Consider the following 16,979-nt stretch of genomic DNA (forward strand, 5'->3'; position numbering starts at 1 on the left):
GTTAAAAGTAATTTGAAGTCTTAAGAAATAAGCAAGTTGCATGGAACAGTACTAAAAGTTCCATGATGCAGAAGAGATAAAGAGGGTCATTTAAAAACTCCAGATAGAGCCCAAAGTAACAGACAGCCTTATCAAAACAAAATGATACTCTGCTTATAATTCCAGGATTCCTGCTTGTTGGTTAAATTTAAATAGTTTCTTTTAGTAAAGCCAAAGATGAAGAGAACGCTGCGGATACTGTTCAAGCTAATAAAAAGAGTTGCTCTGAATAGGTTTATTGTGAACATGAAACTCTAAGCCTCCCCTCACATCAGATGATAATCAAAAAAGGCAAACTGAAATCTGCTGGAAACTCAAACCTGCCGCGGTTACGTAAGGTTTCTGAATGGGCCATTTGCTTGAAGTTGCTCGTATACTGTCACAATTGTATTCAGATTGCTGGACCTCTGCAATAAAGTTTCTGTCCTCATCAAGCATGCAATTATTTTCTCAGAGACACCAATTCCCTGAAGAACAGGGAGAAAATTAAGCTCTAAACAATTCATTAAACAGGAACCTCACTTGCTGTCAGTTATGGAGCCTAGAGAGGTCTGAAGCTATTCTGTTTACCCTGAGAAAGAGAAGATCAAACAGGTAAGATACAGGTTTAAAGCTACCACAATCTCTCTCAAAGAATCAGTACAAAAAGGTTAGCGTACGCCTCTCCGCATTTTAAGTGACACTGTATATTTCTGTGCCCTTTTGTAGAAAGATCACACTTCTCATCTGCAGTGAACAGTACACCTTTATTCTGAGGCCTAAGCACCTGAACAAGGTTGCTTCTAATCTGAATTCCACTTTAAACTTTATTAGACATCTTTTTAACAGCCTGATCAGAACACGACAGTTGTTAATTTTTAAAACCCACCTCCTGGAAGAGTTGCGCTGAATCAAAGGCTTAAAGGTAACGGGTGTTACACTATTCAAATACATGTTCAGAGAACACATAGCAGCTACGTGACCAGCCTAAGAACTCTTAAAGAGCTACACAAAGACAAACACATACTAGTTTCTCTCCCTAGGAGACAACACTGATTGAGGTGAGAGACAAGGTGATTGAGGTCTAGTTGCCCCTATAAAAAGTTGCACTCATCTGACACAACGCCTCGAATGCCAACATGGAAACCTAGGGAGTTTTATCTGGTTAACTCCAGAGTCTTTGTGTTTTTGTACAGGCCTTTCTCACCATGCTATCCGCCATCTGTGCTCCTGCACACATCCACACTCATCCAAGCACACAACTTCATTTACCTATATTTAAATGCTGGCATCCACCCAGGTTCTTCCTATCTGTTCTCAGATATGCCAAGGTAGCAACTCACCAGTATCACCTTCTAGGAAGACACTCCCCAAAACAATACCTTGCAAAATATCTTCTCCTTACACTAGCAATGGGGATTGCTGCCAAGGCCATGGAGTTATTAGCACTAGGAGGTGAAAGAAACAAAGCACGGCCTGAAGTAAAGCACTCCAACACAGTGGTATGGTCCTAAAATAAGTGGTATTGTCCTACACAAGCATGGCGGTATAAGATGAAAGCCAAAGATTTAAGCTGGGATGGAGAAGGTCAAAGATGAGCAACCATTCAGCAACAAGCAAGCCACTTTCTGTAAGAGCATCTGGAGATGCTGTCACAGGAAACAACACTGAGCCCACTCAATAGCAAATATGGAGTCTGATGGTAGCCACGATGCGTAAGGAATTGCTGAATAAAGAAGTTTGAAAGCCATAGCTGCACAATGAGTTCCCATCTCCTACTAGATTCTGTCTGCTGCATATTCAAAACACAATCAAGAAAACATTTCTTCCTTGGCAATCTTCATATGAAGATTTATGACAATGTAAATTCCTGCAAGTGAAGACAGATTAATCCTGAGCTCTGCTAGACAGCTCTCTTAGACTCCTCTTCATTCCAGGACCATACCCCATGCCATGGGATTCTTCCAAGCAGATTTTGGCTTGAACAGGCCAAAGTGATCTCCCCCAAAGTCCAAGGCTGCAATCTCACTTTTTGTTTTGCTTCTCCTCTCAGGATCCTCAACTCCACCACCTCATGGTCACTGTAGCCAAGGCTTTCCCCTAACCTACACATCTCCAACCAGTTCTTCTTCAAGTGTAAGTATGAAGTCTAGCACAGTATGTCCCTTCTTCTGCTCTTCAACCACCTGTGTCAGGAAGTTACCATTAATGCATTCCAGAATCCTCCTGAATTGTTTGTGCTCCTCAGTGTGGGTGACAGAGCACTGGAACAGGCTGCCCAGAGAGGCTGTGGAGTCTCCTTCTCTGGAGACATTCAAAACCCGCCTGGACACCTTTCTATGTGATCTCATTTAGGTTCCTGCTCCGGCAGGGGGATTGGACTAGATGATCTTTCGAGGTCCCTTCCAATCCCTGACATTCTGTGATTCTGTGCTGTCCCTCCAGCAGATATTAATGTGATTGAAGCCTCACCATGAAGACAAGGGCTTGTGAATGTGAAGCTTCTTCCAGTTTTCTGAAGGAGGTCTTTTCTTCCTGACCAGGTGGTCTGTAGCAGACATCTACCACAATGTATTCCATATTGGTGGTTCTGATAATCCTGACCCATAAGCTGTCAACTGGCTCCCCATTCAAACCAAGGCAGAGCTCACAGCATGTAATGAACACCCTGCGCAGCTATTCCTCTCCTACCTTTGTCTTGCACCACCGAACCCCCAGTGGCCGTACTTCACTGCCACGCCGCAGCTGCTACAGAAAGAGGGTCCTGGAACCTTGCACTAACCACAACTGAGGTAGAAAATTATTTTCAAGAATACTGTGACTTCCCTCTTCCTGGTAAATTCAATAGGGTTTCACATAGCAGGTAAACTGTTTGGAAGCCATAATCACTGATTGCTACAAGGACTCTCTTCATCTTCTGCAGTTAAGTGAGGAGCTTCAAACGTGCCACAAATGCTGGCTCTGTTCCTCTATTTACACACATATAGTTTATAGCATTTTAAGTGGCCTCAACTTTTCAGTGCTGTGATTTAGCTGACACTAATTTTGAGGCACTTCTGTAGAACAGTTCCCAGAGTCAAGTGACAGCAATCCTCTCCTCTCACAGAATGAAGTCGTAGCAGCAGCTTTCAGAGCACCAAACTATCTCACAGGCTGGACCCACGCTGTCAGCACTCCTGACACATTATGCCCAGCTTTTTGTGTGAATATGATCTTCACAGGATTAAGAGACAAAGAGTTTTGAATCTCAGAAAAGCAGCTAATCCACTTATTCAAATATGTTAGTTATCTTCTACAGTTATAATCCACTAGAAAAAGAACTTCCCAGAAAATACTTCAGGCATAATTGTTTTATTTTCAGTTTACCAAGTCACTTTAGAAAGTTGTAGTTCTAACACAAAATCTGATTAATGTAAACCTACATAAAGCAAGGACCCTTGGATTTTAAACAGCATTCAGGTTATCTATATAAAGACAGACTTTAAAAATACCTGAAAAGATGACCTGGAAATTTAATTAAATGAAACACAGATTTCAAAGCACTATTATTATAGCTAGCGACTGTTCAGTCAAGTACAACTATTCCATATAATTTTACCATGTCTAAATAATAATGAAAAGATTCTTGCAAAAACCTAGCTGCCTTCAGAAAGAAAAAGTACATATGCTAAAATAATATATCTGCAAATCAACTCCGCAATTTCACAACCAAGTCTGTCCCCCCCAATATTACAGGCAAAGTTGAGGTTAGTGACGTTACCAAAGCAAGATTCCATCTATTTGCTCCACTTGTGGATGAACATGGACTGCTGTGCTTCTGTCATTACCACCATTTTACAGAATCCATATCAAAGTGAAATTATATTTTAAGCAAAATAGCATTTTAAATGCTCACTACTATCAGTAGTATTTTCAGTGCCAATTATTATTATTATTATTTCTATTTAGGCTTTTGTATTTACATAATAGTTTGGTCTTCTGCAGGTTTAGGTCTATATTTCTGTTCTGGAAGACTAAAGATCCACCTTTTACTAAAGAAACCAGAGCTTATTTCTTTGGTACTCCATGTCAAACACTGACATGCATTCTACTCAGTAAATAAGAGTCACACACACGAACCTAGGGAACTATAACATCTGCAATTAAAAAAATGTGACATTTTGATTGCAGAGTTTGGGAGTTCAGCTAATGAAACAAGCAGAAAAATAAAATGGTATTTTTAATAGCAGAACAAATTATTACATTAGAATATCAATTCTGCTTCCAGTATTATCATTAACCATTACTATTCAGCTCAACTATCCGAAATTTTTCATAGAATAAATGAAAATTCATGCGTTAAATTTTCATGTGCTAAATAGGTTTGGTAATTTCACAAAATTCAAAACTATTACATATTTCAAATGCAAATACTTGACTGCAAGTATTTTGGACTTTTCCATCATGCTCCCCCTCAAAATGGCAAAGTAGTTTTAGATGCTTATTCTAGATACTTTAAAGATGGATAGTATGTGGATTTGCCAGTATACCAGGATATTAACTAAGACAAGGTGACAAATAAAAATGCATCATTTCAAACTGCAAAGATGGTGGGGAAAACATATTTACCTCAGTTTCCTTTTAGAAAGTGTTATTACCCTCATCTGAGGGTAAAGGCAGGGACAGCAGCTGGGCAGGACATATGGTTGGAAACCTCTGTAGAGGTTTGGAAGACAGCACAGCAAGATGTACACACAGCTGTTACTGAAGGAGTCCCCAGGATATTGCACACCTTTCAGTGTGGTGTTACCATTTTGATCAGTTAAAATGTGAAAGAAGGAGAAAAAAAAAAACACAAAACAACCACAAACCACAAAAAAACCTCCCAAAACAATCACCAGCATAGACTCTGATAATTCACATTATTATGTTAGAGCAAGACTAGAACTTGAGCCCCCAGCAGTCAGGGTCATGGGGAAAGCAGAGGGAGCAACCTGGCTGTGCTCCACAGCAGATAACTGAGGTTAAGTGGGGTGTGACCTTGAAACACTTGAAGGTGATGCAGGAACCCAAACCATATGGGATTCACACAAGGGAAAAGAAGCTCACCAGACTTTTTCGCTCCTTTTCCCCCCGCAGATATTCATTCCACATACCTGGGTACACAGCTTCCTCCAAGGTGGTTTCTAGCATGTGTCCAAATACCAGATTTTGTTAACAAAAAGGTGTCTGGTGACAAAAGACTCCTTAGATATAAAAAACCTCTAGTTAGCCCAAAACAAGCCACACAACCTTGGCATCCAAGACTTTATTTTGAACCTTAACAACAAGCCACGGATAAGCCAGTAGGATATGGATAGCAGCTCCTTTAACTGAAAGGCATACTGGCAATTTGTTAATGACAGGGCCACATTATCACCATTTAACACAATTATTTAAAAATATAAATAAAATAGGCATGGTCGTGTATGCTCATATCCTGGGGCTTCAGTTATAGCCTTTCTACGAGGTAGGTATGCACTGAAATAAAATGCTTAACTCAGGGGAGGAGAAGGAATCACATCACATGAGGAATTTAAGAACAGGTTAACCCATTTTTGACAGACAGTTGTCTAGGTATGAGTGATCCTGCCCTGGGGCAGGGGTTAGACTAAGTAACCTCTGAAGTCCCTTCCTGGGGAAGGGATAACTGTAGTTGGCAGGGCAGCAAACATAAAGGTGGAGTCCTCTCATACACTGTTCTGCTGAGAAGCAGAGGACTACAGTGGGGAGAGGAAACCAGTCTGAGTTTAAATCTGATTCATAGGGTCTAAACTTGTTTAAATTTCTATTCAAAGTATAATTATAAAAGTGTCTTATAGCAAATCTACAAGTGCCTGGCTTTTAGAACAGTGTTAAGTTCATATTCAGAAAGCCTTTGATGGAATTCAAAACCACCAACTAAAGGACAGTAGATGAGTAAGCTTATTACAAAGCAATTGTAAAAGCATCAGCTAAAACATCAGTAACTTTCAGGGTAATCTAACTTTAAAAAAAAAATAGGGCTATAACTCATTTCAAATCTAAACAAGTGATAACTTCTTAGTTGTCTTGAATTTATGAGCTCATACCAGTGTGAAATCTGATGCTTCTTAAATCACTACCTCTCGAGTGACATGAAAGACTGTCTACCACATGATACTGTACAAGTAAATAACACATCGGTTAAGGTGAAACCCAGCATTTAGATGGAAACATTTTGTACTTTCCTTCAGTTCAGAAGCATACCCTGTTAAGGAGCTGGAGCAATAAAAATATCAAGTTACTGCCATTTTATACTGTTCAGAACAAATGACTGAAGTGTCTGTCCTACCTTTAGTACAAAATACAAAACAGAATTTGAGGAAGTACTAGTTTTCAGAACTGCATTTTCTAAAATCAAATTTGCAGATTTGGGAGGGTTTTGGGGGATTGTGTGAGGTGTTTGGTTTGCTTTTTATTTAAAACACATACAACACATGAAGTCAAGTTTTGCTTTATCTAGTGTCAGTATCATGTAATGAAGAGATCCATCTTTTTCCATGATGTTCACATGCCCTCCAAAACTTTCAAAAGACAGACAGACAAGCTGATAAGGCTGCTACAGAAGAGATGAAGATCCTTTTTATTCCCCTAAGGAAGGTAGTAAGATCTCAAACAGGTTGATTGACATTCTCCTCCCCACACCCTTTCTCAAAGGATCAGATCTTCCCTGTTTTCTTCTACTGTGATCCAATCCACCCTGAAAAATAGGGGAAGTGATCTAGGAAAGGCAATGGAAATACCACAATGCAGCCCTAGAAAGGAGAACAGGGAGCACTGAAAGAGAACCTGAAGAGCAAGATTAACTGCTGGGCACGATGACAATTACGGCAATAACGACCTCCTGTATCAGGGACCAAAACCATATTCAGGTCTGTAATGGTAGACAACACCAGTTGTTATATGCACATGATAGATGGGGAGGCCATGTTAGGAAGTTTGGAAAGAGAAAAGTCCATTCAGCTGCAGCACCACAGCAGTGACACCAGCAATCTGTTTACCCAAACATCGTCCTTCAGTTCAACTCAAGCACTGACTTGATAAGGTATTTTACAGCAAGTCTTTGAGACTGTTTCAAACCCTAAAGTCAAGAAAAGAGTTTTCTCAAAACCTCTACGAAGACGGCGAGTCAGGTCACATGCTTAAACCCAGCTCCCTCAGAAGCCAAAACATCTTCTGGTGCCTCAGGTCAGCGTTTAAGATAAGTGGGGTAAAACCAGGCCTAAGGTTATATTTACCCAGCTGACAGCCAACAGACCCTTGTTTGTCTGTCCAGTGCTCAGAGCTGAAGCCATGCCACTGCAGTGCTTGCACACTCTGCCTTCCAGCAGCTTTGTATGTACAAAGATACATCATTAACGTAGCTTCCAAACCAGGATGGTCATCTATCCTACAAGCTCAGGGCAGCTGAAGACATCTTCACCCACTACTGTCTGCAGATATGCCCTCATCCCCAGAAGTAAAACGGTTCTTGAAAGCCATCAGGAAAGTAAAACAAAAGCTAGTGGCAGAAACTGGTATCAGACAAAAGACTTATGACCAGAGACATGAGACACCTGCTGTCAAAGCTCCCAAGTCAATGCTGGTTTCCCATTCTGAGGCACTACCAGGCTTTTTGAAAGCCATTTTTTTTCAGCTGGTAACACTTTTTCTAAATACATCTAACTGGGAGAGATAAAAGAGCCAGCAAGATGTAAAAGAGACCAGGCTGAAGATCTGTTAGTGTTATCAGTTCAAAAGAGTTTGCAGGTGCAATGGGGGGAGGAGGGGAGTACACCCTCTCTTTTTGAAGAGGAGAAAAAAAATAAATAAAGATACTGTTCTAAGGCTTTTAGGCAAAGTTCCTTTAAAAGGAAAAAGAATAAATACCTCAGACCACAAAGTATAATTTACAAGCTTAATTTCATTGTTTTGCCAGTCTGCTTTGTCCCATGAAGTGACAGGTTCAGAGACGACCTCTCAGCCACCCTCCACGCCTGGCTTCAAACAGCCCGGCCATGCCTCACAGCTCACCAGCATACACAGCAGCTTGAGCGTCGAGAGTGACCAGAGTAAGATCTTACCCATAGTTACTCATCTTACCCTCCTCTGAGGGCTAGTAAACTTTATTGTTCTGTTAGTAAGTCGTTCCAAAGCAAAGCATATAAAAAGGTATGTTTTAATTTTACTAGCATTGTGGTAAGAAATCATCCAAGCGCTGCATTGACTTCTGTTCAGCTTCTATTATTTGGGAACTAGGCACACATCCACTCAAAGATGTTTTTAATAGTGAAAGGAGTACTAATAAGTCCAGAACCCGATAGTCACATAAGGACAAAAGTCATCATATATTTATGCGACAAAGTTAAGGGCACAATCTTAAGAAACATTTACCTCACCCACGACAGTCCCATGCCAGGGACATTATAGTACAAATGTACCCATTAATTTGTCTCCATGAGGTTTTCAGCTAATAGAAAAGTCATTTCCGAATTAAAGCTTTTAGTGATGCAAGAAGCTTGCAGTGCACATTCACCTAAATGCTGTAAGTTATGCACTTACCCTAAGTAGCACAGAAAAGCTCTGAGAAATTAAACTGAGCGAATACTCAGTTTTAGAGCAAAAAACAGGCCAATGTCCTGAAGCTGATGCAAAGCACACCCATCAAGACAAGTTACTTCACAAAAATGCTCAGGAGACAGAATATATAAAATTACATGCATCAAGGTATATCTTGTTTTTAAAGGTTCATGACATTCCTGTCAGGAATTTTCTTCTTACTCAGTCTTAATTATTTCTTGCATCTTTTTTCACTTTTATATTTTCACTAACATCATTTAAGAAGTTCCACTTTTTACAACTTTATCCAATTTGTTTTATGTCCCATGGAAAAAACATAGAAGACAACTGTCTGCAGAATTCATTCAGAGTGCAAACATCCAGGAAATTTTTAACGCTTGAGCTGGACTTATTCTACAAAGGCCAAAATTGAAGAGAAATAAAGATTTAACCAACTGAAATCTAAGGTAAAGAAATGTAGTACTCATAGAAGTCTTCCAATAAGTTAATCAGTAGGTTATGTCATTAAACAAGAAAACAGAGCCCTCTATATTCAACTAATATTAATGCAACTGATGTTTTATTTTTTAAGCAACTAAAAATCAGAACACTTGCACTCATAAGTCACTATTAGTCCATTTTGTCCTTCCAGGATCAAAGCTGCGCTAGGCAGTGTTTCTGAAGTTTAATACCAGCCAGAAAGTCTGCGAGCCTAGAATCAAGATTCTTTTATATCTATTCCACTCCTCTTCCAAGAGGAAATTAAAGACTAGTTTAAATAACTTGCACACTTACATTGTGTATTTGTTAACACTTTGTATTAAACCAAAATTTGATGCGACAGTTTGAAACTGATAAGCCTGTGGGTTTGTTACCCACAGGCATACAGCAGCTACTACACTTATTTTTTTATATTTATATGCTTAATGACTACATGTGAAGAGAGATCAAAAGGATCAAGGGAACATTAAATAGTACCAGAAAGCTTGAGCTACCCCAGGTAGATTATTGGTATTCAGAAACTATTAACACAACACCGCTGTCTTCAAATACCTGAAGGGAACACACAGAGAAGCCAGATTCTTCTCAGAGGTCCACAGTGGTAGGATGAGGGGCAAGGGACTAACATTGCAAGACAGGAAATCCCAACTAGATATTAGGAAAGAAATTTAACAATGAGTGTAATCAAATGTTGTAACAAGTTATCCAAAGAGACAAGAAGTGTTTATCCTTAGAGATATTGAAAACACAACTGCACAAATCATGAGCAAGCTGATGTAAGTTAGTCCTGCAGCAGGCTGGACCAGATGACCTCTACTGGTCCCTTCCAACTGAAAATTACTTTGATTCTGCAACATTTGCCTGATGTCTGTTTCATAGATCAGCTGATGGCAGAAGGGATGAATGATGCAGGTCTCTGATTTAATCTGAAGTAGCATTCAGGACCTTGTTAAAAAAACTTACTGCTGAAGAGCCTGTCCAAGAGGAACAACAGCATATTAAGATTCAACATCTCTGTAGGAGCAACAAGAGCCAAGAACACCCTCACAGCTGTGCTTAGCTTCAAAAGAAGATACTGGAATAAAATTGAGGATACTAAGGAGATGCAAAATTGGCAGTAAGAAGGATCAGATCCTTACAGGTAGCACACAGAGAAAATAAAGACACCATATAGACGTACCGGGTAGTAAGAAACACTTGAAAGAGCAAAAGGAAACAGGCCAACTAGGAGAGTCTACTAGGAACAAGAAGACAGCCTTCACAAAGTTGAGGCTGTACCCAAATGAACAAGGCTATGCAGAACTGTTAATTTGTCAAAACAAGCCAAAACAAAGCAGAACCCCTCTCCTACCTCACAATTTACAAAAGGAATAATTAAAAAAAAAAAATCCCTTTTTTCTTCAAAATGCATTGAGAAGAACACATAGGACCAGAAGATGACCAGATTACAGAAGAATGATAATCTGGAAAACACACACAGAACAGCGATTTCTTTGCAACTGTTCTGTTTCACCTTCTAATCCTTGCAGAGAATTAAAGCCTTAGTCTTGTGGACTCCCAGGGTCTGTTTCAAGCCATAGAACAGAGTACCAGAACCACGGTACTAGGACATGTTTTGACATGGTTTGAATACCCAACACAGGAACAGTGATATGCAACTGCTCACCTGAAACAAAAGTGAATGTACAGTATTTTGGTACCAAAGAGCAGAAGAGCAGCAAGCATGACAACTTTTAAGGAAACTTCAGGAAAGATCTCAACAATGAGCCTGTAATCCTTATGTCTCTATTAAGCAAGTTAAGAGAAAAGGGTGGCACTGAATGAGTATTACACAAATGGGGAAGAATAAAAGCAACTTTTTCAGAGGAAAGTCCTGTTTCACAGACCTAGTGGAATTCTCTAAAGGAAGCAGCAAGCACAGGCACAAGAGTCATGTAGCTGATGCAGTTGGTGTGAAAAAAAAGAAGTCCTTCAAAAAAATTAAAAAATAAAAGCTTTCAAAGAAGTTAACTGGTCACATATGAGATAAAAAGTCCTTTCATGGACAGTAACTGGTAAAGAGATAGTAAGCAGATGGTAGGAAGAACAGTCAGTTTTTACTTAGTGGAAGATGCTGACCAGTGCTGTTTCACAGATTATCTGTGCCCTTTGTTATATCCATTCACAAATGACCTGAAAGTTAGCTCATAAAATGAAGTCAGTCATCAACATTACAAACACAAACATTTGTGGAAGGACTTTACAGGATTGAGTGACTAGACAATAGATTTGCAGATTAAACTCAGTAGGGGTGGGCGATACCTATGTGAAAACAATTATATGAACTGACAAACTCTGAGTTCATTACTGATGAAGGAGTAAGATACTGGGGTAATAGGATACAGTTTAATGACATGGAGCAAAATAAGTGAACACAAAATAGTATACCACTGTAAAAATCTAGAGTGTGTTCACACCTTGACTCCTGTGTGAAGCTCTGCTCTGCCTCCCATTCTTTCCCCCTCTATCACACCAACTTCGGAGGAAGAAAAGGTCTGGAAATCTGTCCCCTTTTAATTCTATTTATTATTAGGGATGTGTTGCAGCTAAACAGACTCCAGGATTCACAGCCTGAAACAGTATAAACTGTAAACTCTTGGGTGCAGCACACATACGTGTAGAGACAGTAAATGGTACAACACTGGAATAACACTGCGGGACCATGTAGGGTAGGAGATGCCAAGTACAATGCAAACTCATTTATACTTAAACCCAGAAATGATCCCTGATTCACCTATTCCCATGCCAGTGAGCATACCAACAGTTAAGCAGCCACAGACTAACAGGTTCAGTAATACAGCTTGTTCCCCATCCCAATTTTGCTTGGTAGCACAGATTCCAGCCTTGTTTCTAATACTTTAACATTCCGTTGGATAGTTGCTTTTGGCTACAGTGCTCTCCCACAGTCAGAATAGAAGTAACCCCCGGGCATAGCCCTACCCCCTGCCTTCCCGAAGTATCTGGAGGGGAAGAAACACGTTTTAGTCCCAGCACTAGGATGTGTGGTGTTCCCTAAGAGAGAATCTTTCCCCTAAGAATCTCCTGCCCTTCAACTCCCCACATTCGTCTTTCTAACAGCTACAGTCTTTGTTACACAAAGAGGTCAGCAATCCTCTCTTGGCTTAGGCAGCCACCAGCCTCTTCCAACATAACCTAAAAGAAACATGCAAAGACTCTCAAGTACGGAAATCCTGCAAAGAGGCACCATCTCCCATGTCCAGATACTAGGCTAGAAAGAACTTTAACAAACACAACCATCGTTATGAGGTCAGGATGTTGAACTCTGTTGTCCATCGACCACACAGCACATCTCTTGATCAACTTCCTAAACTGTTTGCTAGGAGTTGTCGAATCTTTGCTTACCTGAATGAAAGTAGCACCCTCTACTGCTGCATTCAGGTCTGTACAGATGCTAATGAGAGCCAACTGCTGCTCCGCACTCAAAGCTCCTTTCAGGAATCCCGACTCCTCCAGCTCCTTCATTTGTTTGCTGACAAAAACAATACAAGCAATTAAGTACTTTATCACTGTCAAGCCATCATTAATTTTTAAAAAGCTTCTTAATAACCCAGTAATATTATACTAGTTTCCACGCCACTGCATATAATTATTCTCAAAAAAATATAAATGTTAGTTTCAGCCACTTCACTTTCCTCCCTCCATCTTACAAATAACTTTTTTCTTCTCTTCAAGCATGGACAGCTATAAAGTCTACTTCTAGATGCAAACTTGTCACCACCTCAAACTTTTTTTCACTAGTGCAGGATCAGCAAGTTTTTCTACTAATATTCAATGGGAAGAGAGGTCCCTTTAATACACTTCATCTAGTTTTACAAACTGCAGCTCTTTCGGTATGAAGCCTCACTGCAGTAGCACTGATTAACTGCATAGAAATAAACAAATACATTCCATACAGCCAGAAGTCCTTCCTAAAAAAATCCATACCCCTACATAGGTAATGGCTACAGAGCAAGTGTCAGAAAATTCAGGTAGTTACTAAATTGAATGGCCAGAGCTTGAACTCAACATTCAAGTACACATCACTGCCGGGGCTGGGCACGTTGTCTTCTTAGGAAAAGTCTCTACAGTTTGAAACACTCAAAAATCCAGAGCAAGTAATTTTCAAAACTGTTGAACGTCACTTAAAAGAAGCAGTTTCCACAGAAATTAAGTGGGATTAAACTATCTGATCATGACCAACTTAAAGCTATTTGATGTATCCATTATCACAATTAAATCCGTCAGCTGCCTCGAGCCAGAACTCCTCTGAGTCTTTGGTATTATTCAGCAAAAATTGCTCATCCTGAAGAGAAGAGGAAATTGAGCTAATGATTAGCAGCAAGGAAAAAACAAAACAAAACAAAACATTCTTCTCCCTGGTAATCTAGTTTTGAGGCTTCAGCTTCTTTTTGGATTCCTTTTTACATGATAAATAAATTGCACTTGCCACTCAGTTGGAGAGTGGAAAAACTGTAGCAAACAGAGAAGCTGTACTGCCTGGAAAAAGTTAGTGTATTTTTGTACTGCACAAGTCATATAACTGCGCATAGAAATAACCAGTGATCCACTGTGTGTTTCCTAAGTGACTGGGGCACTGATGACAGTCTTCATTAGGGGTTTTATGAGACAGTGCATGTTAAATGGGCAGAACTTCTTCATAGAGGCCCAGATGATCTCCACTACCAGTCATATCTCAGTCCTTAATACACCTGCCCAGGTCCTTCCATGTATCCCAAAAGTAACGCTGGATTCATTTTTGTACGTAGAGACCTCAGATGAGATGGGACCCCATATGTTTGTCACAATCTATAGCTGCCAGACAGACACCTTCCTTAGTCCTCAGAGAGCAGGGCAGGCAGCCAGCCACTAGACTGGGATGTCAGCCCCAGACTGCTTCCCCAGTCCAGCTCCAGCACTTAGACCCTGTGGCAGCGCTTCCTCACCCCCGTGCCAGTGACACCGCTGCAGCCACCTTCACATCAACCAACAATCCTAACCAAACCAGACAGGGAGCAACTGGACCTCAGCTCCCAGTTGCTTTATGAAGTAGCAGGAGGCGTCATCTACATTTTTCAAACAGTATTTTAAATTAATTGAAAGGGGAGAGGGATGTAGATCATTGACTCTATCTTTTTTTTCTCTCTCCTGTTTCCAGGCCACCTGATTTTTTTTAGGCATTCAAGTATGCAAACCATCTTGTCTTATGATAAAGTACCTATTTCTGCCAAAGAAAATAGCTCAGAATGAGGCATTTAGACCACAGTATTCTGAAGTCAAAGATTAAAGTTTGCAGGGATTTATTTAAAGACAACCCAGTTCCTACTTAACTACAAGTCAAACCTCAGCAGAGATTCACTGGACCCTCAAATCTTTATCTTGAACTGGCTCACTAAATCTACCATTAACTTCCAAAGAATCTGAATTTTACTTCACCATCTATGTAGTTGTGTTATGTCCAAGAAAATACAACAAATATAGGCTCCATCACTTTTATCGTGGCTTTATTAAGAGGTCATAAACATCTGCTGCTTTGCAAGTTACTTTGATGTCCTTTCTTCCACTCAAAGAAGTAGAAAACAGAACATTTGTTTCCTAGCAAACAAAACGGCTTCCTAATATATCTTTCTGACACCAACCCAGAGCAGCAATACCTTATCCTGGAGTAACTCCACTATAAATCAAGGTAAGGAGCACTTAGTAGCCACTTTGCAGTAGCCCAAAAAATGCATAGAGCAGTTCTGCTCCTGGTTTAGCACAACAGTGAGAAGAAACCTTCAGATCACTGTGGACTTTGTACATTAAATCAATAGATTTCCGATAAGATGTCAACAGAGGCTGTGTTTGAAGCTGGTAAAGGTGACTGTGCACTTTCTAAACCAGAATATGCACCCATCTTTCAAACTGGGAAGAACAAAACCAACAACAAAAATCCACATGCATGTATACACACAGCACTTACTCCTACAAACATTAACTTTCTCCTCTTCAATGAACTGCTTCAACAATTAACTCCAGATAATCATTTCTGTACTGTAAGTTCTAACACTTCCTCTTTATTTTTGTCAGAGCTGATCATGGGCAATGATTTTTGACTCTTAGGCAGAGCACGTCTGGGTAAACAGCAAGGCACTGCATTCTGTTTATATTGGACAAGAACTTTGAAAAGGTTCAGCTCATTCTTAGGGAGAAAATGAAGCCAAGAGTCACACGCTTTTTAGACACTGCTCAGGTCTGTCCTGTTTGCTTCCCTGCAGTCCCTTAGACTTGGCACCAAAATTAGTGTTCCTACCAGTTTATGCAGTCCAAAACCGATGAAACAGTTTCATTGACAACTTTCTGCCTATTTTCTCAAATATGGATTTAACCTCAAAACCCCAGACCTTTTCTGCCCAAAACTAAACTAGTCATAAATTATTTTCTGGTTAAGTTTTGTTTAAAAGCACTTTAAGAAAGAAAAAAGAAAAAAAAAGAGGTGGGAAAAAAAAAGTGTTCAAATACACAGCTCTCCAGGGAACATCACAGAAATAAGCAGGAAATCCAAGTGTCTGGATGAGTTCCCCATTTGGTTTCTTAACAATACAGCTAATGGATGGCTGGAACACACAGACTTCTGCCTTTGAGCAATCTGTATGGTAAGAAATAGGAAACAGGAAGATTCAGCTCCATTTTCCAAGCTGCCAGGGTACATCACAGCTTGCTAGGCAGGAGTTACATCCAAGACTTAAGGTTTTCAGCAGACTCAAGGTGTGAGTGCTTCATCTGTAAAGAAACAGGTGCACCTAAACTAGAGTATCCAAACTTCTGACACCTTCACACCTTGTGTGGTGAGATGGCAAGGAATCAATCACAGAAGCATTTAGGTTGGAAAAGACCAATAAGATCACTAAGTCCAACTGTAAACCTAAGTCCACCACTAAACCATGTCCGTAAGCACCACATCTACACGTCTTTTAAATACCTCCAGGGAAGGTGACTCAAACACTTCCCTGGGCAGCCTGTTCCAATGCTTGAAAAGCTTTTTGGTGAAGAAATTTTTCCTAATATCCAATCTAAACCTCACATGGCACAACATGAAGCTCTTTCCTCTAATTCAAAAGGTGTTAACTATACATTCATTGGACGTTCATTTCCCGGGTGCACCTAAATCCAGCAACCTCCTCTTGCTCATAGACTGTTATGTTGCTTTTAAAAAACAAACCTAAATGTAAGTTTGAAGAGACCACAATAGAATTACGTCTTTCTTTGAAGAGGATGAAGTTCTTACTTTCTGTGCAATACAACACTAGTCTCATCCTCCCTGTCCTCTAAAACTCCATTCCATAGAATCATAGAATGGTTTGGGTTGGAAGGGACCTCAAAGATCATCCAGTTCCAACACCCCCTGCCATCAGCAGGGACACCTTCCACTAGATCAGGTTGCTCAAAGCCTCATCCAGCCTGGCCTTAAACACTTCCAGGGAGGGGGCATCCACAGCTTCTCTGGGCAACCTGTTCCAGTGTCTGACCACCCTCACAGTGAAAAACTTCTTCCTAATATCTAATCTAAACCTACTCTCTTCCAGTTTATGGCCATTACCCCATGTCCTATCACCATCTGCCCTTGTAAAAAGTCCCTCCTCATCCTTCCCCTAGGGCCCCCTTCAGGTACTGGAAGGCTGCTATAAGATCTCCCTGGAGCCTTCTCTTCTCCAGGCTGAACAGCCCCAACTCTCTCAACCTGTCCTCATAGGAGAGGTGCTCCACCCCTCGCATCATCCTTGTGGCCTCCCCTCTGGACTCACTCCAGTAGGTCCATGTTCTTCTTACGTCGGGGACCCCAGAACTGGACACAGTACTCCAGGTGG

General features: G+C 40.4%; 1 protein-coding gene across 1 annotated transcript in view; it reads right to left on the minus strand.

Annotated features, from left to right (window-relative positions):
- CRYL1 (crystallin lambda 1) overlaps positions 1 to 16,979 on the minus strand; it is a gene marked incomplete at both ends in the record, with an annotated part of 41,980 nt that overhangs the window by 18,680 nt on the left and 6,321 nt on the right. The window contains one exon of the mRNA XM_010166247.1: positions 12,499 to 12,625. Within this exon, the coding sequence (XP_010164549.1) occupies positions 12,499 to 12,625 (127 nt within the window). The remainder of the gene's footprint in view (positions 1 to 12,498; positions 12,626 to 16,979) is intronic.

Source organism: Antrostomus carolinensis, unplaced genomic scaffold (genome assembly GCF_000700745.2).
Source record: "Antrostomus carolinensis isolate BGI_N321 unplaced genomic scaffold, ASM70074v2 scaffold4934, whole genome shotgun sequence".
Classification (NCBI taxonomy): Eukaryota; Metazoa; Chordata; class Aves; order Caprimulgiformes; family Caprimulgidae; genus Antrostomus; species Antrostomus carolinensis.